The sequence below is a fragment of the Penaeus monodon genome, chromosome 12, assembly GCF_015228065.2.
Source record: "Penaeus monodon isolate SGIC_2016 chromosome 12, NSTDA_Pmon_1, whole genome shotgun sequence".
In the NCBI taxonomy this organism is placed as follows: domain Eukaryota; kingdom Metazoa; phylum Arthropoda; class Malacostraca; order Decapoda; family Penaeidae; genus Penaeus; species Penaeus monodon.
The window spans coordinates 10,649,498-10,676,308 of record NC_051397.1 but is presented as its reverse complement, the minus strand read 5'-3'; the positions used below and the strand labels follow the sequence as shown (position 1 = coordinate 10,676,308).

General features: G+C 42.1%; 2 protein-coding genes across 2 annotated transcripts in view; one reads left to right on the top strand and one right to left on the bottom strand.

Annotated features, from left to right (window-relative positions):
• LOC119579619 overlaps nt 1–2,877 on the top strand; it is a 2,881-nt gene extending 4 nt beyond the window's left edge. Inside the window, exons 1-4 of the mRNA XM_037927535.1 lie at nt 1–83; nt 128–479; nt 648–770; nt 2,819–2,877. The exon at nt 1–83 is cut by the window's left edge and continues 4 nt beyond it. Of these exons, the coding sequence (XP_037783463.1) occupies nt 1–83; nt 128–479; nt 648–770; nt 2,819–2,877 (617 nt within the window). The remainder of the gene's footprint in view (nt 84–127; nt 480–647; nt 771–2,818) is intronic.
• On the bottom strand, nt 2,139–26,368 carry LOC119579276 (max-interacting protein 1-like). Its single transcript, XM_037927021.1, has 5 exons — nt 26,231–26,368; nt 18,185–18,407; nt 13,461–13,523; nt 10,907–11,049; nt 2,139–10,058 (listed from the first exon to the last, which is right to left on the bottom strand). Exons 1-4 carry the CDS (start codon nt 26,303–26,305, stop codon nt 10,907–10,909), a joined length of 504 nt encoding a protein of 167 aa, XP_037782949.1. The 5' UTR covers nt 26,306–26,368; the 3' UTR covers nt 2,139–10,058.
• Between the last annotated feature and the right edge of the window lie 443 nt (nt 26,369–26,811).

Genomic DNA, 26,811 nt, shown 5'->3' with positions numbered 1-26,811 from the left:
TCATCCCCCTCTGGAAGTGGAAAGAGGATCGATGGAACTGTAGCAATTACTGTGGCATCACACTGCTCAGTATACCAGGCAAGGTATACCGAGTAACCACCTACTAAGGCACCAACGACCGGAGCAGTCTGGATTCACTCCTTGCAAGTCCACAGTAGACCATATCATAGTGCTTCGAGTCACTGTGGAATGTCGTCATAAATTCGGTCATGAGCTGCTTGGAGCCTACAGCAATCTCAAGAAGGCATTTGACTCGGTGCATCGAAAATCGCAGTGGGAGATCCTGAGACTTAGGAGCATTCTGCTATGGCTTATTGGTTTTATAACAAGCCTATATACTGGTAGTGAAAGTGCTGTAAAGCATGGTGGGGGCTTGTGGAACTTCTTCCCTGTTAACTCAGGGGTGCGGCAAGTCTGTGTCCTTATACCAACACTTTTCAACACTTGCATGGACTGGATATTGGGCAGAGCTAAAGGCAGTGAGGAATAACACTGGGCAATATCAAGGTTACAGACCTCGACTTTGCCGACAATGTCTCTGGACTCACTGGTGGTGGCTTCTGATTCATTTAGCAATGAGGCGAAGCCCTTGGACCTAGAGGTCTCTTGGACCAAGACCAAGATCTAGGGTTTTGGGGACCTGTTAGGGGAATCTATTCAGTTGACATATGCTTGTGACGAGGACGTTGAAGTCTCAGAGAGCTTTACATGCCTTGATAGTGTAGTCCATGTCTATAGGCTGTCAGACCAAGAAGTCAGTAAACAGACTGGTTTGGCAGCAGGAGATATGAACTCAATCAACAAGAGCATTTGATGTCGGTACCTATGCAGAAAGACCAAGCTACGTGTCTTCAAGGCCTTGCTACTGCCAGTTTTTTTAGATCATGGCTTGGGCAGCTCTATCAGTCCTGTTGAGGAGTTTGAGATGGGCCTTTTTGAACCCATTAACCTGCACAAGGTTACATAAATGCATATTGCACATAAAAATGACATTTTTCAAATTGTTGATACTTCTACTAAAGCCCTGTTTGTCACATACTGCAATAATGCATACAATAGAGTTCAGAGCATTAATGCCCTGAATTTATTTTCTGCAACAAAAGGAAACATGAGAAACTGGTCTTTCAGTGTTATACCAATTATCACCATGACTTGATTAAAGTATGTAGATGTAAAAGAATATGTATTTGATGAAACGAGTTTGATGAATAACTGATATAATTGTTAATTATCAGATAGACTGTGTGAATTGTAAAGAAACTAAAAACTAGTTGATAATTTCTCAATGTAGTGTAATAATACTTTTCATTTAAAATGACCATTTGTAACAGAGCAATATTCCAAGCAATATTTTTGGTGAGCATTGTGTTTATTTTTAGTTGGAATTGGCTGCCTTAGTATGTAAGTAAAGACAAACACTGCAAACTGAGGGATTATGGAGTTAAGTAAATTGTATGTCATTGCAAATTCAGGTGACAAAGTGCTACAGCAGTAACCAAAATGTTTCTCAGTACTAAGCAGCCACTAATATCAGATATATATTGCAAATGCAAAAACCTTCAAACCTTCTGGCACACTTTTTTTTCTTCTTTTTTTAACGATAGGCTTATGTTTGAGCGGCCGTGGTCACAGCATGATACTTAATTGTAGTTTTCATGTTGTGATGATCTTGGAGTGAGTACATGGTAGGGTCCCCAGTTTCTTTCCACGGAGAGTGCCGGTGTTACCTTTTAGATAATCATTCTCCCTACTTTATCCGGGCTTGGGACCAGCACTGACTTGGCACTCTACTAAAACTTAAAAAGGTTAAAGACAAATCAGATCTCTATTTCCTTCACTAGATGAGAAGATGTACGAACAAACAAGATTCCATAATATTCTGCACTCCTTGAGGGTTTTGAATTTACTTCTTCCACTTCTCTCTACCAGTTGTCACTTAATAAATTTTTTTTCTACATGATTATTTTCGTTCAAGTCAAATTTTTTGCCACATTACTTTCCTGATCCCTAATTGGTTTTGGCTGATAAATATATGTAGATTCCTACAACCTGTTTATCCATTATCTAACTTTCCTGTGCAAATCATTCCGAATAAATAAATCTTACACATTATGAAGTGAAAAAAATGAAACACCTTATACACAAATTATTTTTATTTAGATTCAAGAAAATCATGTAGAACAGAAACAACAGTTACCAGAAATATTTACATTTATGGTATTTGCGACACATAGCGGGTTTGACTTTAGGAGGGGCTGATCTAATGGCAGAAGAGAGAAGGGGGCCAGTGGCTGTTTCAGATTCCACCTTTATGTCTAAGAACCCATGACTGTCAAGTTTTGATTGATTAAAAATCAATGAGAACAAGATTATCACACAAGTATTGTAATAGATAGCAAAGAGGGATCACTATTACTTTTGCTGAAAGGCTATCCAGTCAACTGCTATTAAACCAATAAGCTACCTTTATTTGTGGATATCCTGTTGGAGAATAAAGAATTTCAAATGATAATGATTTCAGAAATAGCTTTGATCTCAATAAGAATTTATGGTGTTCAACAGCATTCAGGTGCCAAGGACGGCTATTATTTCTTTCCATCGTATCTTGGATAACAAACAGGCTACATGGTAGCCTGAGGCCAGAAGTAGGCCTTACAACCTTGCCTGATGCACTAATTCACTTATGATGATGGCAGCTTTATTATCTGATAAAAAATCATACTGATTACAACCAATAATAAACAATATAAAAGGCAATCTCCACACTTGAAAGCCATTTTTCTTTATGCTATTACTTAATGATCTCTTTGCCTTTCAGCTGATCCCTCACAGCCAATCTCAATGTGTTCCACAGTGATCATCATCAAGCTCTCTTAACTTAACTAAACACTTAAATTTATTTACAAAGTAATTACTAAACAGCTTACTATTAATTTTCATGGCATGCTTTACACTATAGCCATTCCACACGAAACGATGCCATGTTACCATATAATAAATTTCTTTTTTTTTTTGTTAATAAATAATAATAAAAATAATTCTAGTTATAACATATAGATAGATTAGACAAATAAAAATAAACACAAACTATAAGAAGGAATCAGAAATGAATGAAAAATCCTCAGTCAGCTACGGGTCCCTGTACAGGTGGATATGGCAGGTTAAGGACATCCAGCTTGGCACACCCCACTGAGATGCACAGTATTGAATTGTGGACCCACACCAGCCTCCATCTTGCAGTTTTAAGTAGTGAAAGTCACAAGCACAAAAGGGATTAGTTGTTAACAGATTGTTTTTTGCGGCATTTTTTGAGTTTGATGTAAAGGTCCTAGACAAATCTGAGACAAAAGGGTGAATGAAAATGTTAAGACACAGATGAGTTTTTGCAGAAGGTGTTTTCACGGATGACTGAAAGAACTTCCAGACGTTCCAACACATAAGAAAAAATCAATACAGTTAAAGGAACTAGGACTGGGCACTTCTACCTACAGCCATGTTAGGAAATGGGGTGAGGCAGTGGGGTTCAAGCGTCCTCCACTAAGGTATATACCAATCCTGAGCCTTTTCTTAAAACTCGCTTGGGTGACACTCTGTAAATTTTCTCCCCATCTCCTACATGGCTTGTGAAGAATTAAAGGGAAAGGGCAAGACACATTGACACAATATGAACAAATTTTTTTCTTTTTGTACATTTTTTTTTTGTGAGCACCCACCCCATATCTTCTCTTGAGGATGAAGGTGTACACACATCACCACCCACCTACCTCCGCCACCATCATCCTTGTGTTTACATGTTTAAGTTGCCCGAACTGGGAGAGATGTGGAAAAAAAATTATTAAAAAAAAGCTCCTAGCTTTCTGAGCACATCAAACATTGCTTGTGCTGTTTATAAACTCAAAGTTGACACTGAAAGTTAACACAAACACAATATTGTGGGCAATATTAAGGAGTGGTGATGACAGGTGGTGGGCCTCTTGGGCACTTTGGCCACGGCTGCACTTGTCAGTGTGCTCGGGTGGGCACCAGCAACACAATGCACACCACAGCTACCCCAATACATATGAATCTTTGCTGGCTTGAGTCTGGGTTTGCACTGCTGTGAATGTGTCTCCTGTTACCCCAGTGAGCACATCACATACAAGTGCACGCTGTTTAGGTGTACATTTTGTGCAGGCATCTCACGAGATCAAACTATATTAACAGAGGGAAGAACCTCAATGTCGCAGAGAACTCTGCTGCCCCACCCCACTCATATTCTACACATTATCAATTTGTTTAGCCTCATGCCAGGTCCACACATCATCTGACAAACTCATTTCTAGCAAGTTTAGATTTCCTTTGAAAATGCAATGCTCAAACTTAATAGTACTATAATACATTTCACAAAATGTTTCACATGAAAATAAACATTTATACTCAAAACACATTTACACAGTTACCCCACTTGTATCTAGTCATGCATTAAAAGAGAGAGTGGCCCTTAGCTTCAGTTGTCTTACATAAAAGAGTAGAATTATTAAAACATCTGTAAACAGGAATGTGTCAAGATGGGTGAGGTGCTAAGCTGCTTTGCTGCAACTTTCCTGGGCAGCAGAGTACCTATATAAGTGATGCCAGGTTTTATACATTAGTCAGACCCACATTCAGTTTGACCTACAAGTTACAAAAGTTGAGTAAACTTTTAAATTTAAATCTAAAAAACTCCAATATCCACACCAGTTTCAAAAAAAAATGTTTTGTCACAGGTAGACTGGCAACACTAGATTTTAAGTTTGGTTGGTAGTGACTGACTACAATAACATTCAAGGCTATGTGGGTAACGGGGTTGTGATGATGACTTATACTAACAGTTTACCCACATATAACCATGATATATTCATCACTATGGAAATATCTTCTTGATTTAAAACCAGATCATGGCAATGCATGATAAGGAGAAGTTTTGTCATTATTATTTACTTTATAGAAGCCTCACTTTGTAAAAATGAAAACAACAACAATGCATACTGAGAAATACAGTTCTCTTCTCGATACCAAACCTGTGAGGTCCGAGATTAGGTCATACAAAGCTATATGCAATATAGCATGGTAATTCCTAAGCCACTATTGAACTGCACAATATATCCTTAGCTATATTTAACATAGTTGCATAACATTAAAGCTACAATATCTACAGCTCAGAAATACTGAAGCTACAAAATATACAGCATGGTATTACTTGAACTGTTTTAAACACAGCTAAGTATTACCTAGGCTATTATAAATAAAGCTAGGTATTAATCATGCCATATAATAAATACAGCTTATTGATACCAATGCTGTAATCCACACAATGAAGCCTCATATTTTAAAATATTTGGGATGATCCTGACTTAGTTATGTGTGTTGTGTGATTCGCCAACCAATGTTATTTCTGAATAATTTGTGCACAATTTTAGAGCCACCTAATTTTACAAAATGCTCTTGTTAAGAAATGCTGGTTTGTTTCCAACAAAACTTTTGGTCCAAACTGTTTTTTCATTCCTGTCCAGGTATACATGAAGACTTATATTTACTATTATCTATCATTATCATTATTATTTTTTTTATTTTTTTATATATATCTTATCAATATGACCATATAAGCTGTGCCAACAATATTAGTATCTAATATACACCAAAAGACTTATACTACCTTCCTGTACTTCTCACTATCCAATATCAATAATCCTCTGCAGGTTTCAATAACTGAGGAAGGCATGATGGATAAGAATAAGTGTGAAGTAGGTACAAAAATTATGACCAAAAATAGAAAATGCATGTTATGAGATCACACTAAATTTTTGCTAAGAGGACACAAAAAATATACATTTGCTCTCACTATCATCACAGAACCAATAACTACTATGGCTTCTAAGACTTTGGCACTTTGGCAATGGGACAACCAGACTAGCATTTACAGCAAGAAAGAGCCTGAAATATCCACTACACTAAGATCTTTGGGTTTTTTCTTGTTCATATACATCTTGGATGTTCATCAGTACCAAAAGGCTTTAGACCCAGAGCCCATGGCAATCAATTGACCTGCAGAACTAGGGAGTTCAATATCATTAATTTTTCATGTCCTCTCAGTTAATAGTCTTCTGTTTCTTACCCTTGGATTACTATGTTATCCACCATCTTCTCTCCAACTACTGGAAGCAAGGTTATTGTTAATGGAAGCCAATCTACACAGCAGGAGTCATAAATCTTGTATATGAAGTAAGCTATCCCTAGTTACCAATATTGTCAGTTTTGCTCAGTTCTTGATACTGGCAAGATATATTTTTTCTTTTTTATTTTTTTTTCTTCAGATTTTCAAACATACAGTTAATCAAGTTTTAAGATTATCTAACATTATTGATGTCCTACTGTTCAAATCAACAATTAAAAAATTATTGAGATTCAAATTAGCAGGGCTTCAGTGTACTTTAATCATACAGCTTAGTATACCTTTGTCTAAACAGCTGAACAGTCATGTTGTAATTTAACAGAGAAGAACTATAGATGTTCCTCTCTCCCTTTACAAAACCTCAAGAGCAGTCCACATTGCTTATAATTACCTGAGCCAGAGATCATGTAGCTTGTTCATACCTATACTATGACTCTCACAGGAAAGTGATATCAAAACTATAGTTCTCACAGCATAGTGATTCCAAAGCTATGATTATCACGACATTGTGATCCCAAACCACAGTTCTCTCTACCAAGTATTGATCAAATCATACATTGTGGTACCAAAGCATGGTTTACACAAGTTAGTAGTACCCAGACACATGGTTCCTATAGTATGTCAACATCCTCAGTACAGTTCCCAAAGAACAGTGATCTCCAAGGTTCAGTTTTCACAACGTGGTGATACCCAAAGTATGGTTCTTTTATAATAAAGTTACCCAAGCTATACTTCACAGATAAAGTTTCTAGAAATGTGGCGCAGATTGCAATCCATTGAAGAAAATTCCTGAGAGTGCACAGGATACTGTTGCTTTGCCAGTGGTACTCCATTGCAAGTTTGTTGAACAATGTTCAGCTTATCAATAACAGTTATTGCACATCTAAGCTTATCATGGGATGTTCTGTGGAAAGACAAGCCAGAACGCTTTATTGTTGGTTGTTATGGGTGGTGCAAAAATATTCAAGGAAAATTTTGCAATGTTCACTTTCACTGTACTTTTCCTTCAGTTCAAACAAAAAAATACAGAAGCCCAATAGCAACATTACAAAGCTTATGCATTTACCTTAACACATTAGGAACAGCTGTTGATGGCTAGTTAAAACACTTGCAGAGCATACCACCAATAAAAATTACTAGATATTGTTAAAAAATGGGCTTAAAATCAGTGCAGACTCTACCCTGAACGAAAACAGTGAAGTATAGAACGTAAGAACACACAGATCATCATATGAGGGCCACCTTCAGAGATTTGATACCGGCACCACCCAACACTCCTTGGGACGGCTTGCAGCCACAACATTTACAAGCAGCACCTCATGTACACACTGATTTATGAACACATGCTGTATTATCAGACATGCACATAATGGCTCGTGGAAATGGACGAGTGCACTGAGGTGTGTGCATGTGTCGGCAATTGGGATGAAAGTCTGTAAGAACAAGGTCTCACTGTTTCCACATTGAGTTGGTGCTTAAACAAAGACAAGGAGAGTCAACTACATTAATGCTATAGCTAAAAAATTACTAAAAGCTAAAATATTGCAATTAATTTCATTTTAGTGGACAGGTGGAAGAGAACTAATTTTTCGATTATATGGAATCAAGTGGAGCATTTCTTGCCAATCCCACTGCTGTTATAATATTCAAAATAAATAAATCTGCAAGAGACAGTGAAGAAAAACTCCTATGGAATCAGCAGAAATTAAAGCTACCAGGAGTCCAGTGGAAAAGGCTGGTACCCTGCGTCCAGACTCTACACGTTGTACTAGTCAGTATTTACACTGTACAGAGGAGACATAGCCCAGGTGACCATCATGAGGAACCTCTCTGGTACCACAGCCAATACACTTTATTGGGAGTGTCTTAGAAATATGTTATGGTCTTCTTGTTCAGGCCAGAATCAAGAGCAGATTTTAAAAAGTAAAGCAATAAAAAAGAATATAAAACAAGTTAAACTGGATATTAAAAAGAGTGAACAAAGAGGTGAAGCTCTTCTTTTGCTTCCATGAATGTGTCTTTTTTCTACTTTTTCCATTATGTTCGGAAGCATTTAAAAACTGGCAGTAATTATTGCATTGATCTTCATTTCAGTAAGAAAGAGGATGATGTACACTTATTTTTCTCTCAAAGGTCTATCACAGTCTTGCATTTTCTAATTAACAAGTACTCACTCTCACTTTTCACATGTTTCACTTCCTAATCTCTCATAAAAAAACATGATGTTCTGGCAGTACAACAAATCCACATTCTGATAAGAAAAAAAAGTCTATACCATAGCACCAATTCTCCTTTCAACTTCTTTAGATAAAAAGCCTCTGAAGTGACAGGTTCCAATGCTACAATGGCAGACACATTACAGTTTATAGTTTATCACAAGCAAACAGCCTGCTCAGACCTGGCTGGCCTCTGAACCATGTAGTGGCTGGTCCATTATCTTATGCTTAGGTGAGAGAGGCCACAGAAGAGACCAGGGAAGATCAAGAAGATCCTTAACAATCAATAAACTACTTGACTCATAAACAGAATCAGTCGTGACAGTAAAAATCAATTAAAAGTCAATCAAAAGTAGACAAGAGTGTGTGGGATCAGGACTCCTGGGCATAGTCTTTGTTTGTTTTTCAGTTATTTTTTAGGTGGAGATCCGTTGACACATTCCACTGTGGATTTGGGTAACTAATATAGCTCAGTGACTCACCATCCTTAAACAGTAGTGGAGCATTTCTTAAAGTTTGTTTTAGTTGCTGGAGAATTGGTTGTTTGGCACTGCAGAGAGGTAAAGACACTTAAAAAAGTACAGAAGAACCATCATGCTATTACACTGTCTTGGGATGAAATTTGTGTCTATGGCAAAATTTGTCAGGCTCACACTTAGCAAAGGATGGATTGCCATCTGGCTGTAGGAGGGCAGGCACTGCCATATTTTATATTTTATTTTTTATTATTTTTTTTATTTTGTTTTTTACCTTCATTTTCATCAACAGTTTTGTTATTACATGTCAATGGCTTTGTTTCAACTACCAACCTTGATATTATTTTATTTACTCGCCTTATCAAAAAATATAAACTATATTACTCTTGCTGTTTGTTCCATAGTTGGATAGAAGCAACTAAAAAGAATAACTCTATTCATCAAGCATTAAAATTTCCATCTGTGATAATGCAGCAATATCCATCTTGGGGAATCTTTTGTGTGACTAGAACGGATTGTTTCCATTATGATGCTCTAATACAAAAGATTTACCTCTCGCACAAGTGAAGAAGTGAATCACTTTTTGCATTAGGCTGGATGGAAGAAAGGGCTGGGTTTTTGGAAAACAAGAAATGATCTTACATGTGACAAGAGTAATTACACATTTGCCTCATAAAAAAGAAAAAAATATTGTAATATCTGCACATCAATCACTCATCACTTCTCGAACATTTCTTCTGTCGTTCACATACAGTATAATTTAAAAATCTTCAATATAAGTTCACATCTTCTATGATAACAATGTGCTTTGTATCATCTTCTTTTTGGCATAAATGACAAAAAATAAAAATCTAAAAAGGTTGTGGTGGCTGTTGGTGTCCTGCTCCAAAAGCTCTCCGAAAAGTCATCCACAAGGACCTTTAGAGACCACAGAGAAAGGACAAAAGGAAGCATGTCTCTAGCACTCCACATGAAGACTTCTTCATGTCAATACTACAATGTTCTGAAGCCTCTGCCTTGCTATGGTGTTTTGAGCATTATACGGTGAGGTCGTCAGTCCTGGTGTTCTTTTGCTTCCTGCTTCTCCTTACTCTGGAGTTTCTCAGACCAAAATAGCTCAGATCCAACACTGCCTGGCACCACCACAGTTATCCTCTCCTATGTCCCCACCATCACCTGCAAGACAACACTACATGAATTTACTGCACAGACATCCTATTATTCCATCCTGCTGTTGTGTGGATCAATGAATTTTTTTTTTTTGGCAAATTGTATGCTTTGACTGAAAATTAAAGGCACATAATTTGTTTTATTGATTCTTTCCTTTTGATGCAACTTATACTCATCATCAATCAATGCAATGCCAAGAGCATTATTTTTCATCATTAACATTACAATATACATGAATCTAAATAAGATATACCTTGTGGATATTTGTGAAATAGTGACTTATCCCACATAACTACAAAAACTGAGTAAAAGCAATGGCTAAATAATAAATGTTGCCAATAAAAAGTCAATGAAATATCATCTTACATTATTATCTATACAGATTTTATCAAACTAACAGGAGTACTGAATGGAAGGATGAAAAAAAAAAAATGACTTGTTAGGCCTTCACTCAGAGATATAAAAATGACACATATATTTGCTACATGGACTAGCTTATAATCTATTGTCTTCCATACATCGACCTTCACTTTGTAAAAATCTACAAACTGCTTAATTCTACATGCATAAAATCCATATAATATGAACCTCTAATTATAAAGCTGTAAACCTGTGATCAGGAAGTAAACTCTGATTACAGACATGATCACACAACCAACTCATACTAAATCAACATATACAGTTTAGTTATATCAACTTCATAATGATATGATTAAGAAGGAAAAAAAGAACTTTAAAACTGATTTCATAATCTAATCTGTTGCATTACATCCTAAAAAGCAACTTAACCGCTTTTATAGGAATTAAGTAATGTTTTTGATATCAATTCGCCATCACACTTCGAAAAACCCTACCTAGAGAGTATGTGAGGGAGGCTCAGTGATGGTGAGGCGCCGTGTGGAGATGGTAACTCCACCGTCACTGGCCGAGGACTGGATGGAGGAGTGGTCGTCCGTGTCACTCTGGTTGCTGCCGTAACCTAGGATGTCCACTTCATCTGTAAACAAATGCCGTAATTAAGAACATTTTTTTAAAGGATTATGTTCGTAACCTAGAAATAATAAGTGAAATGCGGCAAACCGAATCCGTAGACTTTTGGTCGTTTTCAGTGTATCATAGGGGATACTATATCCAATCTACATTATTGCCACAGTATCACAAACTTTGCTTAATAATCATTTTTGTTATTCTTATTACTTATCATCATATTTACTGCTTCCATCTTGTATTACTTTCTTTTGATGATTATTTTCAATCCAATGAACTAACCCTCTAAGTATCTTTTTTGAAGGTAAAGCACAGAGCTAAAATCATGCTGTGTTCATGATCTGGCTAACGAAACCTGCTGTTAAGTTTACCCTCACTATAAGAGTGTACCATCCCTATCATATCAGTCCTGGTGATAAACATATTTCTCCCCTGTTTCTCTTCAAGGTCTCCGTGTGTATGTTGCCAATATTTAACTCCAGCTGTAAATATAATCTACATGAATTCTGTGTAAACAATAACCATACATGGATACACATACACATCAATACAGAACACACACACACACACACACACACACACACACACACACACACACACACACACACACACACACACACACACACCACACACTATGTCACCGTGACATGAGGAGGCTGCCAGGAGTGCGGGGTGGAACAAAGGCCGCTGAACCTGCCAAATTTTTGCCCTTGAAAACGGTTGCCAGGGACGAGTATGGTCCCTACACGAACCCCGGCCTTAACATTAACATTTCTTGACTTGAATTATGATTCACGCATTTTGTCAGAAGAAAGAGAAACAAAGGAGCCATTCACTTCTTAGGTACTAGTACACGCATACCGAAGCCCTAATCACCTACTACTCGACACGTGATTCGAAACAGTATCTACAGTTTCCCTGTTATTCCGCCTGCTGGAAAGAGCCCGAACGACAGGAAAAGGCTGCATCGATAGCAGGGGTCCTCGCCCCCGACGCGTGTGTAGACAGCAAACCCGAGGATCAGGTTAGGATCTGGGCGCCGTGCAGCTAACCCTATTCTCGTCCTTCGCAAACCTGATTACTCTGACGGAAGCCGCAAGCGGGTCTTGTGTATAGAGATAACTCGACAACATCGTGGAACGAGGCGGCATCACGAAGTAACGCGATAATGATCCTAACAGCCGTGTGCTCTGACCTGATGCCAGGCGCCTTGAGCTCCGGGATTCACTAACACCAAATATTACGAAAACTAGAGGAACATATAAATCAAACGCAACTTGTGGTTGCTTATGACAGTAATGTGCCTGCATGTTGTCCTAGGTCTTCGTCCCGTAGCACAAACAGGTAAATATTAAGAACAATATTATTCCGCTTTCGTGGTGGGATAAAAAGTGCGCAACGGTTACACAGACAGGGAGAGCTAATCCAGGTGGCTGCCAGCTGGTCTTGGCGAGCGCCATCCCACCAGGCTGAGGGTAGAAAAAATAAGCCATATCTGAAACATTCGCCAACTATTCGCCCGCCGACGAGAGAAGACAGGGCGCTTTGCATGTAGCACGGCTATTTTTACATTCTTTGGCGATAAGGGAGGCAGTATATATATGTATGTATGTATGTATGTATGTATGTATGTATGTATGTATGTATGTATGTATGTATGTATGTATGTATGTATGTATGTATGTATGTATGTATGTATATATATATATATATATATATATATATACATATACATATACATATACATATACATATACATACACACACACACACACACACACACACACACACACACACACACACACACACACACACACACACACACACACACTTATATACTTACATAAAGACAGTCACACGTCTGTTATATTGGAAGCAGGAAAATACTATGAGAATATAATTTTCATCAGTTCCCTAGACCTTGACATTGAGTAACACCTCCAAAACTTATCTAACCTTGAAGTGGTTCCAAAGATAAAAGTTAAATATCCTTATCTCTGTGCGTTTGCCTATAGTTCTAATGGACTTCGGACTCGCAGAAAATTGTGAAATCTCTCTTCTTGTTGCGCTATTATTGGCAAGGGATATTATCATTAATTTCGTTATTTTTACACTCTGGTTTCCGACCCCTGTGAATATGACCTGTATATTCAACACGAAGAAATGACGTTATATTTCCTTCACTCCTATATCTCTTGTATGTGAGTTGTCTGATATGTTCTGTGATATATTTTTATCATACATTTTTTGTGTTCATATTCACCGACTTTCTCGTCGGTAATAACTCTCACTTTCACTAAATCATCGCCGTAGCCGAAGTTTAGTAACTCTTGCAAAAATAACTCGAAGAGTAAAGAATTAATCGAAGGAAACAAGAAAAAGACAAAGCATACTAAAACACCACTAATTTCAGACACTCACCGGTTTCAGCGTTGTGTGACGAGGCGGCCCCCAGCACGGAAGACAGATCCTGGAGCAGCTCACCTGAAAAGTGCAATGCAAAAGAGTAATGACCAGCTGAAGCGGTGAAACGTCATGCAATTCCACACCCGCCCCACGCCACTCGCACATTCCGCGAGCACGACACTGCCACGGCCCTCATGCACTCGTCGCTGCAAAACCATCCCGCTCGGTCTCTTCTCCCAGGGATTCAAATGACATTGGTTTACCCCCATTCTACGTGTTTTTTCTTCCTCGTGTGTTATGTTAGGTGAAAGGAATGTAGGTTTGACCCTCTTCGTCTTGCTCCGCCCGGAAGTCGTTTGCAAATGTAATACAAAGATTCCTCCCCCTATACTTTCCCCTGATCAACCGACGATCACAAGGTCTTAACATTTCCCAAGAGGCGAGCCGTGGAGCGCCCTGTAGCAATGGCAGCTCAACATACTGTCAAGGGGTTCAAGACTAAATAGAGAGGAACGACGCGGTTCCGCGTTACATAAGGCCGGAGAAGTGCCAAGCCATCCTTCACACATCCCGCGGGACGTCGGCGAGCCATCTGTGCAGGTGGCGACGGCGAGGAGCCCTAGCCGCTGCCTCCTCAACCACCCGCCGGCGCATAACTCATCCCGGGTCCTCCTCCTGCTTTTCCTCTTTCACGCCATTTATTACACACGCTCAAAAAGGGATATCGAACGCTTATAATGGCGGCGGTTGGGGCTATGACAGTAGCAGGCGACGGATTAGGTGAGGCCGTTACGCCCGTCAACAAGAAGAAAGAAAAACGATAATAAATATAAATAATAAGGCACTCAAGTGTTACGCTGAAAAGAAGAAGGGGGAGGGGGAGGGGGAGGGGGAGGGGAGGAGGAGGAGGAGGAGGAAGAATAGATGGAAAGGGAGATGGAGGCAGAGGGGAAGACGGAGAAGGAGAAATGGAGGAGGAGGTAGAGATGGAGGGGGATGAGTAAGAGAAAGATTACACCGTCACCAAATATCTCGAGTAGCAGGAAGACAAAGCCGTCATGCACTCGAGCGTGACCACGATAAAGGCTCCGCGGGTGAATCTTTGCCTTAAACCCCGCGTTACTCCAATAACTCCGACGGGACGCGATAGATGGCGCTGACGGCAATCTTTCCTCTCCTGTGCGATGTCGGTTCTGGTGTCGAAAAGTGTTTATAGAAGTCTGCTGAAGTGAGCGAAGTGTGTTAGAAATGCGTCTATTTTTATGGAGGATGAAGACCGGGAAGTTCCGCCAAGAATGATGTTACGGATGACTTATTGGATTGATTTAAAGTGAGTGAAAGGTGATTATTAAGAGTGAGTGAAGGGTGATTACGAGCGGGTGCAAGGTCATTATAGAGTGAAGGGTGATTTAGAGTGAATGAAGGGTGATATAGCGATAGAGAATGAAGAAGTGATTTAAAGTCGGCGCAGGGTGCCTTAAAGATAAGAGTGAAGTATGAAATATTTGCACACACACACACACACACACAGACACACACACACACACACACACACACACACACATATATATGGGGAAAAAAGAAGAGTGAGTGGTGTTTAAAGCGAAGGGTGACTGAAAGCGAGCGACACATGTTTTATCGTAAATTGTGTGAGTCTCAATCAGAATGAGCATTTAGAGTGAGGGAGCGAGTGGGAAGGAAAAAAAAACACGATTTCCTCCATATCTGCAAATGACGCTCAATGGAGAACATGGCAGTCGAATGTCATTTCCAATTGGCACCAACCATGCGCTGTGGAACAGGCCGTAGTGTAAAATTGCAGTTGGTATAGCCGTGGTGATGAAGTGCATGTGTTATTCATTATTATTATTATTATTATTATTATTATTATTATTATCATCATTATTATTAGTAGTAGTATTGTTATCATTTTTTTTTTTTTTTTTCATTATCGTTACAATCTTTGTCTTTATCACCATTATCATTACTATGAAAATCATCATTATCATTATCATTGTTATCTCCACCAATATAATCGTCACCACTACTGTTGTGATATCTTTCGTCGTAGGCTTTGGGCTCTACGACGCTCCAACACATGAGCTGCGCAACAACCGCGACGGTAACCATGACGACTCTCTTGCGTGTATGGCTGCAGCAGAGGAGGGCGTGAGGCGCGGTGGGCGGCGTGGGCGGCCAGCGGCGAGACGACGGGGGACGTGTGGCGTATCGATCAATTAGGGCTTGGTCGGTCACCGCACAGGGCTCGGCAGGTGGAAGGGCCAACCGCGCCGGGGACTCGGGCCGGAGGAGCATCAAGGACGCGGAGGGCCAGCGCTCTCGCCAGGGATGTCCGCCGTTGAACGTCCTTCCTCAGCCACAATTGCTCTTCCTTGAACGCCACCGGCTTATGCTCGCCCCTAAACGCCCTCCCTTGAACGCTACCGGTAGAGACCCTCCCCAGAACGTGTCAAGTGAGCGTGTTACCTGAACGGCCCCGCGATTCCACTCCGTCCATTACGCGGCGCAGGGAATGACCGCGCGGCGCTGCGATCGCACGCAGAAGTAGGTCAGTAAGGAGCAGCGAGCGACGGGCTGACTGAGTATAATGGCCCGCGGGAAAAAGGACTTCTGAGCTACTGAGTGCCACTCCCGCCTCGGCTAAAGCGAACGCGGCTCAGCGCTCAGCTCAGCACCTCCTCCTCTCTGCCTTTGGTTCTTTTTTCCCGTTGAGGGTCGATGGGCGTGAAGGAAACCTTGGAATTTACAACCAGGGTCTTCAAATTCATATTTGCATTTTTAATCATTTTGGCTTAAAGAGGCTACCGCCTTGTTGAGATACAGACGGCACCGTGACAAATGTAAATAAATAAATAAATAAATAAATAAATAAATAAATAACATCTAAATGTCGAAAATCATATCTCTTATTTTGTGAAGCCATTCGTCCCACTCATACTAATAAAAGCAACGAGGTCTCACCCCAGCCAGTGACGAGGGGGGGGGGGGGGCAGCCGGCCACATAAGAGCTTGACCTGCGCGGCACTTTGAGACAATTAGCTCCAAAATAAGGCTTTGTTGCGTAACAAGGACATTACATCAAAACGGACGTTTTTTCTCTGAAATCCAATACCTGGCTTTGGGCTCTTTCATATCTAGTATCAATTCGCGGTAACGTTCGCATTCAGTCAACAGAATAAAGATTTACTGTATTTTTTAAAAAGTACATTTAAGTCTTAAACTTTACATGATTATTAAAAAAAAAAAAACCCTAGAGGACATAATCAACAACGAAATCACTCTTCTACCTCCATCATAAAAAACCTTCCCACCCACAAAAAGTAAGTATAGTAAAGTAAAGTCGGAAAGTAAAGTAAAAAAAAAAGTAAAATTAAATAAATAAATTACTAAACGTACTTGCCACGGAATAATATATATATATATATATATATATATATATATATATATATATATATATATATATAATATGCTATGCATATGGTAATGCATATGTAAGGTAAAAGATGAAAATACATGTGTGGTGATGTGTGTGTGGTGTGTGTGGTGAGTGTGTGTGTGTGTGGGTGTGTGTGTGTGGTGTGTGTGTGTGTGTGTGTGTATACATATAGTATTTAATATATAATCAAATAAATTTCCTGGCTCATCACATACAGATCACAATAAAAACAAACGAAAGCAAAAAAATCGCAAAAACTCCCTACCTCCACCCTAAAAAAGAGAAAAGAAAAGAAAAGATTAAAGGTAACGAAGACAAGTAAAGAAAGGAAAACAAGTAAAAGAGAGCGGAGAGAGGAGAGGATAGGAGAAAGAGAGAGAGAGAAAGAGACGAGAGAGAGAAGAGGAGGTAGAGAGAGAGAGAGTGGAAGAGATAGAGAGAGAGGAGTCAGAGAGGAGAGAAGACAGAAGAGAGAGAGAGAAAGAGAGAGCAGGTAGAGAAAGAAGAGGAGGGAAGAGAGAAACGAAGAAAAATCTGAATCACTCGCGAGGAATTCTGTCGAGGCGAGCTGAGCCGCCTGCCTGCGTGATAGCTTGTTGCGTCACGCACGTCGGGCTCGCGCGCCGCCCGACCACACTGCGCGCGCCGGCTCTCCCAACATCACACCGCACGCCCTTGGGAAGCGGGTGCGGGGGCGTGCGTGCGTGGGGGGGGGTGTGTGTGGGGGGGGGAGGTAGTGTGTGTGTGTGTGTGTGTGTGTGTGTGTGTGTGTGTGTGTGTGTGTGTGTGTGTGTGTGTGTGTGTGTGTGTGTGTGTGTGTGTGTGTGGGTCCGTGCGTGAGTGTGAGTGTGAGGAGTGATTGTGTGCTTGAGTGAGTGTGAGTGAATGATTGCATGCGTGAGTGTGAGTGAGTGATTGCGTGCTTGAGTGAGTGAGTGTGCGTGTGCTTAGCAAAAGCGGGTTCCAATTTAGTGATCAGGCAGTTTCCGTCTCGCCTTGACTGCGTGATTCGCGGTCTTAAAGTTTATCTCAAAATTTGAGATTGAGGATATTTGGCCATCAAGTTTTGCATGAATGCTATATGATTTTTTTTTCTTATTTTTTACAAAAGTATTTTCCTTGATTAGTTTCTAAGTCCCTCTAAAATAGTCAACAGCAATAAATACAAAAACAATACCAACAACAACCAACAATAATGATGGTAATGAAAATAATAACAGTAGTAATAACAATAACATTTACAACAAACAAAAAAAACACAAGGTTCTCCTCGAAAACTTACCCGATTCTGAGGTAGAGGATCCCGAGGACGAGGAAGAAGTGGAGGCGGAAGATAAGGACGAGCTCTCGGACACGGAGCGTCTCTTGCCCATCACCTCGGCCATGTCGAGGCCCGCGGGCGTCAGGTGGGTGCCCAGGGACTCGAGGCGCCGCCGCAAGAACCGCTGCTCCCGCGCCAGGTGGTTCTTGTGCGCCGTCTGCTTCCGGTCCTTGTCCTCCAGGTTCTGCAACGGAGCGACGGGGGTTAGGCGGGCGGAGAGGTTGGGAGGGAGGCAAGGAAGGAGGGAAGGAGGGAAGGAGGGAAGGAGGGAAGGAGGGAAGGAGAGAGGGAGGTTGAGAGGGAGGCATGGAAGGAGGGAAAGAGGTGGGGAGGTTGGTTGGTTGGTTGGTTGGTTGGTTGGTTGGTTGGTTGGGAGGGAGGGAGGGAGAAAGGGTAGGAAGGGAAGTAGGGATGAAGGAAGGGACTGAGAGAGGGAGGGAAGTGCGAAGGAAGAGACAAAGGGTGAGAAAAGGAAGGAGAAAAGAAGAAAGGGAAAGGGAAAGATACATATCTAAAAGGTCATTAAGGAGAATAAAAACTGCGGTTTTATTTTCTTAGCATCAGCGACAAAAGCGTTGACTCCATAAAGACCCGAGTAACATGTCGCTATCAGCAAATAGTGATAAGAAATCACACTAATAATGAGAGGGAGATGAAAAACACACACAAAAACAGACACACAGACACAGACACACACACACACACACACACACACAGAACAAACAAAGTAACCCCCACCCCACACACATGCATACACAATCACAAGCACTAACACACCTACGACATGGAGGAATTAATATTCACGTGAAATATGGAATTCCCTTCTCGCCATGGAAGACAGGCGGAGGTCAGACAAAGAATATTCGCGAGCGATAATTTATTCACAGCCATTGTTGCGCTCTTCTTATCTCATTGTACCATCTTCCGTCCCCCTTTTTAAGTATTTTTTGAGAGAGGGAGGGAGGGAGGGAGGGAGGGAGGGAGGGAGGGAGGGAGGGAGGGAGGGAGGGATGGAGGGATGGAGGGAGGAGGGAGAGAGAGAGAGACAGACAGACACAGAGAGAGAGAGAGAGAGAGACACACACACACACACACACACACACACACACACACACCACACACACACACACACACACACACACACATACTCACACACAAGCTCGCGCGTGCACGCACACGCGAGAGAGAGTGAGACAGAGAGAGAGAGAGAGAGAGAGAGAGAGAGAGAGAGAGAGAGAGAGAGAGAGAGAGAGAGAGAGAGAGAGAGAGAGAAGTATATACTATTAAAACAACAGTACTGACGATAGTAATAGCGATACCACAACCGCACCAGTAACAAGAACGAGAAATCAAGAGGTTACGACTCATAGAGACATAAAAAAAAAATCCTGCATCAAGTATATCACACACGCCCGGGGGAAGATTATAGAAGGCGGCATATCAAAAACTTACGACCAAGGGAGGAGGGGAAGGGGAAGGAGGGGTGAAGAGGGAGGAGGAGGACAGGATGGAAGTCAGGATGGACGGATGGAAAGAGAGGAGCTGGGGGGGAGGGGAGTGGGGTCAAGGCATGGCATGACATCTGAGATATGACTTAAATGACGAGCCGGCTTATCCCCGGGTCCGAGAAGCCATCCTGTGCAACCCCGACCCGAGACCTCGCCAAAGCCACCGTGGGAGATTTCATGTCGATTTGAACTTCATTCTCAAATATACTCCCGGCACAATTACCAGAGGCGGGGGAAGCCAGTCTAACCCTTCCGTCCGGGCACGCGAGGGGCGGGAATGGCGTGGCGCGCTAATGATCCCGCCATCATAACAAGCCAACCCGGTTTCACGCTTGTTTGCCGCTTGTATAGAACGGCGAGGCGGCGCGAGATATGCTCCCGACAGGTTATTCCTTTTATGTCGTTCCAAACCTCACGCCACGAGAAAAAGGGGATAAAAATAGAAAATTAAAATGAAACATTTCGTCTCGTTCGCACCGACGCGCATGATCATGGCAACAGCGCTGCTTCTCCGCAAGAGATCCGGGACCTATTGTCTTGCTTCACTCACATTTTGCAACGACTCTTTCTGCTTTCCCTTTTTCTTCTCCTCTCTCCTCTCTTCTTCTTTTGCTCTCTCTCTCTCTCTCTCTCTTTCTTCTCCTTCTTCTCTCTCTTCTCTTCTCTCTCTTTCATTCTCTCTCTCTTCTCCTCTCGCTCTCTCTTCTCTCTCCTCTCTCTCTTCTTCTCCTCTCTCTCTTCTTCTCTCTCTCTTCTCCCTCTCTTTCTCTCTCTTCTGCCTCTCTTTCTCTCTCTTCTACCCCTCTCTCTCTCTCTTCTACCTCCCTCCCCTCTCTCTTTCTCTCTCTCTCTTCTCCGCACATCCCCTCTCCCCTTCTCTCTCTCCTGCCTCCCTCCCTTCTCTCGTTCTCTCTCTCTACTGCGTCTCCTTTCTCTTTCTCGCTCTCTCTTCTGCCTCCCCAACCTATCTCTTTTTCTTCTGCCTCCTCTTCCTCCTCCTCCTCCTCCTTTTCTTCTTCTTCTTCTTCTTCTATTTTCTTCTTCTTCTCTCTTTCTCACCTTCTAACTCCCTCTCTATCTGTCTCTGCTCTCTTTCATTCTCTCCTTCTCTTTCCCTGATGGACTGACTGTCTCTGCCTTAGGCCATATGTACCTGTCACTCTTTCTTTCCTTCTCACTCTTAATCATTCACTCTCTGTCTGTCTACATTCATATCCCGCATCCTTTTCTCCCCTCTCCTTTCCTTTCCTTCCCTCTCATCTCTTTACCTCACCCTACCTCCCCGCCCCTCTCTTCCTCCTCCTCTTCCACCCACTCACACCCCTCGCACATAACCCCCTCACCCCCCCCCGACCCCACCACCAATAACGCCGGCGAAACAACTCCCCAACATCACCATAGCCCGTCGTGTATGGAGTCACTATCACCATTAGTCACACCGCGATGGACTCGTCTTTTCCACAAACACAATTAGGCTCGCTGCTCAGCGCGATAGGACGGCCGGGGAAGGCTGCTGCGGGACGGCGGAGGAGGCGAGCGGGGCGACAAAAGGATTTATTTACCTGCAAATTTATATTACAGGCTGATGATGACGCTGATATATGTGTGTATGCATGTGTATGTATGTATAGGTATGTATAGGTATATATATTATATATATATATATATATATATATATATATATATATATATATATATATATATATATGTTTTTGTGATGTTATACATATACATACATACACATGCATACACGCACACACCACACACCACACCACACAACACACACCTACACAACACACACACACACACACACACATATATATTATATGATATAGTATTATATTATATATATATATGTATTGTATTTGTATTTTGTATGTTATATTGTTATACATATATGTATATATATATGTATGTATGTATGTAATGTATGTATGTATGTATGTATGTATGTATGTATGCATGCACGTACTTACTTACGTACGTACGTACGTACGCGCGCGCGCGCGTGTGTGTGTATGTGTGTATTTATGCATGCATCATGATGTTGTGGTGTAAGTAACACACAACAACACAACACACACACACACACACACACACACGCATGCACACACGCGCACGCACACACACATTTATTTATATATACACACTATGACTATATCCAAGCTTCACCAGCCTCGGTCTTTATCAACAGGGCGACAAAACGGAATTGGATTCAATTCAGTCCAAAAATGCCTCCAGTTCCTCTACCGCGCGAAGGGAAAGAGTAAAATGAAATAAAAAATCAATAACTGTGATGGAAAGGCCGACGGGATTACGCTCGCTCTCCGATACATCATGCACCGCTAACTGACTCATCAATCTTGCACTTCGATATTCTACGTCATCGATATTCGACTCTCTCTCTCTCTCTCTCTCTCTCTCTCTCTCTCTCTCTCTCTTCTCTCTCTCTCTCATTGCTTTCCCCTTCTCTAGTCTGCTCTCTGTTTCTGTCTTTCTATCTATGATTCTCTCTATCCCTCTCTTTTTCTCTCACTCTCTTTCACCCTACCTCCCTCCCCAATACCATTACTATGACACGCGCACCCAGTAACTGAAACGAACGCAACAAATACACTCTCCTTCCTTAAATAAAAACGAATATTCCCTTCAAACCCATAATTACCATTGTGGTATGACGAGTTTTTCTTTTTATAAATCCTTACATCATAATATAAAGTTAATCATCAATTCCTAACTCTAATCAACGCCAAAATCATAGCTCTACCGTCGCATTCATACCATTTGCGGCAATGGTGGCGACTCTGTTTCAACCTAGCACAACCTCGCACGAACTCTACGGACAACCCCCGCCCCACTTCACTACCGAAAGCCGCCGACCCTCGCTTGTCCTTCCCACGCTGTCTTTCTCTCCTTCCCCCGGTGAACGCGCCCGAGGTCCCCGCGTCTCGGAATCAGCGACCCGCAGTGTAACTAAGCGTCTCATCAGCGCCCGCCGTCCTAACAACTTTCCGATTTTATTTCCACGCCCTGCCATTGGATTTTGTGCAAGAATTCCAGTTTTTAACCCACGAAAAAAATAATGGAGTCAATAAAAAAAGAAAAAAAGTGAATAATAAATGTGAAAAAGGGAATTTTTTTGATAAGGTGAAAACCAGAGGAAACTATAAAAAAGAAAAAAAAGGTGAGAAGCAGATCAAATATAACCAAAAAGAAAAGAAAAGAAAAAGAAAGAAAAATAGATGAAAGTAGTGAAAGGAGACCACTTATCCGAACACATGACACTTTCGTTATAAAGGTTTACGCACCATTGGGGAGGGGAGGGGAGGGGAGGGGAGGGGGGGACGAGGAGCAATGTAGATCATCGAACACAATAAACATCATTCACAGCTGACCGTGGCAGAGGCGGCGCGAGCGACACGTAATAAACATCCACCCTAGATGTCGCCCATACGAGTCGCAGTCATCTATAAATCCACCAGGGAGTGACACAAGAAGAAAGAGAAGGGAAAGAAGGAGGAGGAGGAGGAGGATAGGAAAAGAGGGGAGGAGGAGGGGGAGGAGGAGAGGAAATGGGGGGAGAAAGAGGAGGAGAGGAGGAGAAAGGAAAGGGGGGAGGATTGAGGAAAGGGGGGGAGGAGAGGGATGAGGAGGAGGAGCAAAGGAGAGGGGAAAGAAGGAAGCAGGAGAAAAGGGAGGAGGAAGAGAGAGTGAATAATAACAAGAAGATAAGACAAAGACAGAAATTAAAAAGAAGCTAAAAAAAAAAAAACGATAAAACTGAAGTAGAAGAAAATGATGGCAAAGAAGAAAAATAAAAAGGATTAAGATATGAAATGCAAGGTTACGAACAGGAGCAAGAAAAAAGACGGATACTAAAAGAAAACGAAGTAAAGAGAAGAGAAGAGAAGAGAAGAGAAGAGAAGAGAAGAGAAGAGGACTAGAGCGTCACGACTGAGAGGCGGATATAAAAATAAGAGGGAGGAAGAATGAGAGAGATAAGAGATAAGGAAAAGGTGTGACGAAGCAGGAAGCTGTTGAGGAGGAAGTAAGGGGGGGGGGGAGATGTGGATGATGAAGAGAAAAGACAAAAGAATGGGAGAGAGACTGGTGAAGTGAAGAGGGGGGGGGGAGGAGGAGGAGGAGGAGGAGGAGGAGGAGGAGGAGGAGGAGGAGGAGGAGGAGGAGGAGGAGGAGGAGGAGGAGAAGGAGGAGGAGGAGGAGAACCAACAGAAGGAGGAAGGAGACAAGGACGATGAAGATAAAGTCGAGGATGGGAATAAAAAGGAGGAATAAGAGGGAGCAGGAATGAAAAAAAAAATAAAAATAAAAATAAACAGAGATTAGAAGCTGGTGTGTTAGAGAAGGAGGAAGCGAGGAAGACCGCCCGGAGCAATATGAGAGCGAGACTAACGGCCTTGCGAGGTCCACGCCCGCGAGAAATACGACAATCTACGGCTCAATTTCCCGTCTGTTTTCAAATGCGTCCGGCCGTTTAGGGGAGGGGAGGGCAGTGACGTCATACCAAACATTTCTCCATTCTTTTCTTTTCCCTTTCTTATACCAAACACCGAAGTTTTAAATCTAGAAAGGCATAATTTCCAGAGCCGGAAAGCTTACGAAGGTCAGGCAAGAAGAGTGATGTGTACAAACAAGGCCGTTTTCCCCCTCCCTTTCTTCCTTTCCGACTCCTTCCTCCTCTTCTCCCCTAGCCCTCTCCTCCTCTACCTTCCCTCCCTTTACTTCCCTCTACCCCTACTACAGTAGTTTTACCATCCTTCCCTAACCTCTTCCTCCCCTCTCTTCGTCTTCCTTCCCCTCCCCTTTCCTTTCCTCTACCCTTCCCCTTGCTGTATCCTTTCTCCACCATATCCTCCCCTCCCTCCTTTATCCTTCTCCCATCCTCCCCCCTTCCCCTAACCCTCTCCTCCTCCCCCTCCCCCTCCTCCTCCCGTCTTTCACCGTTCCTATCCCCTCCCTCTCCCTCCACCCTTTCCTCTCCTTCCCCATCCCTGACCTTCTCCCTCCTCCACCCTTTCTCTCCTTCCTTGGCAAAGTCGCGGTGCCTTCTTACAAGACGGTACACTTACTCGCCGTCTTTGGATTTCCGTCTGCCAGGATCATCATCATCAATTCTCCCGTTTCTTAACCCTACGGAAGCCGCTCCCTCACGCCGCGTACGTACGTGTGTGTTATGGAAATGAATCTTCTCGTTCATACATACATACATACATACATGCGTATACATATACATACATAGTTAGTTGCCAGTGGGCGTTTCGGAGAGAGGTTAGATTTTCTATTGTACTGAAAGTTGACCATAAATAAGACATAATGACGAATAAAAAGAGAAGCAAATAGACAAATTAAAAAAAGAAGACGAAGGAGATGAGGAGGGGGAAGAGGGGAGGAGGACGAAGAGGAGGAGGAGGAGGAGGAGGAGGAGGAGAAAAGAAAACGGAAATGTCTAAAAATATACAAATAAAGGAGAAGAAGAAAAGAAAAAGAAATCTTACCGCAACAATAGTTTCTGGACAACACAAGAGAAACGGGACGGGCTAATAACACAAGCAGCAAATGGAGAAGCACTTAAGAGGTCTACACAAAAAAGAATAAGAAAAACTTTGGCGTAGACGAGGCGAAACCTTACAAACGGAGAGGTTAAGGAGATACAGATTGGGAGAGAGAGAGAGGAAGAGAAAGAAAAAGGAAGAGAAGGGGAGGGAGGGAGGGAGGGAGGGAGGGGAGAGAGAGAGGAGAGAGAGAGAGAGAGAGAGAGAGAGAGAGAGAAGAGAGAGAGAGAGAGAGAGAGAGAGAGAGAGAGAGAGAGAGAGAGAGAGAAGAGAGAGAGAGAGAGAGAGAGAGAGAGAGAGAGAGAGAGAGAGAGAGAGAGAGAGAGAGAGAGAGAGAAGAAGAGAGAGAGCAGAGAGAAGGCATATGTAGGTCTACTTGGCCGAGATCTACGCTGGGAAGGTGCTCTTTAAAGAGGTTGACCAACATTTGTCACGTCGGGAGATAAAATCGATGCGCCAGTCCATTCAGGAAAACGGGACTGGGAATAGGCTTAGCCCTCGAAGGGTGAGGCGAAAGAGAGAGAATGAGAGAAGAGAAAACGATAAACGCAGAAAAAGACGGAATAGCAGGAGGGAAAATAATATTAAAGAGAGAGGGAAATAGGACGGAAGTAGATATATAAAAGATGATGGAGGGAGGGTGAGAGGTTGGATAAGACGTTGGTGCATAAAACACGAGGAAGGGCAGAGTGAGAGGCAGGAAAGGAGAAGGGGGAGGGGCAAGAAAGAAAGAAAATAAGGAGAGAGAGAAAGAGAGAAAGAGAGAGAGAGAGAGAGAGAGAGAGAGAGAGAGAGAGAGAGAGAGAGAGAGAGAGAGAGAGAGAGAGAGAGAGAGAGAGAGAGAGAGAGAACGAGAGAATAAAAAAGACAAAAGTAACAGCTAATAAACACCTTAAAAAAATAATTAATAAATAAAACCAACTTACCTTAATAAAGTGTTTGGCCCGTGTTAAGAGGCCGAGCGTGGTGTGTCTGGAGCCATCGGGCCCAAGAGGAACCATCTCCTTCAACTTCTCCAAACACGTCCGCAAGTGCGCTCGCCTGAGGGAGAGAACCAGCTGTCAGCAACGCCCTTCGCTAAGGATCACACACCCACGCCTACGCCCCTACACCATGCCCGCCCGTAATAGCATAGAAGCGTTAGTGAAAGGGGGGGGGGCGCCCACCAAAGTCTAAGCCCCGGGTATTAAGTCCCTACACCACGTGCCCGCCCGTAGTAGCACAGAAGTGTTAGTGAAAGGGGGGGGGCGCCCACCAAAGTCTAAGGCCCGGGTATTAAGGTGTCATTGTATTGGACTGTTTCAAAAGAGAAAGATTGTGGTTGTGTGTGTACATGTGTGTGTAACAATGATAGCAATAATATAATAATAACAACAGTAGTAATAATAATCATGATAACAGTAATAGTAATACTAACAATAAATAATACAACATCAGTAGTAACAATAATCATGATAAAATAATAACATCAAACAACAAAACAACAATGATAATTATAATAATAATA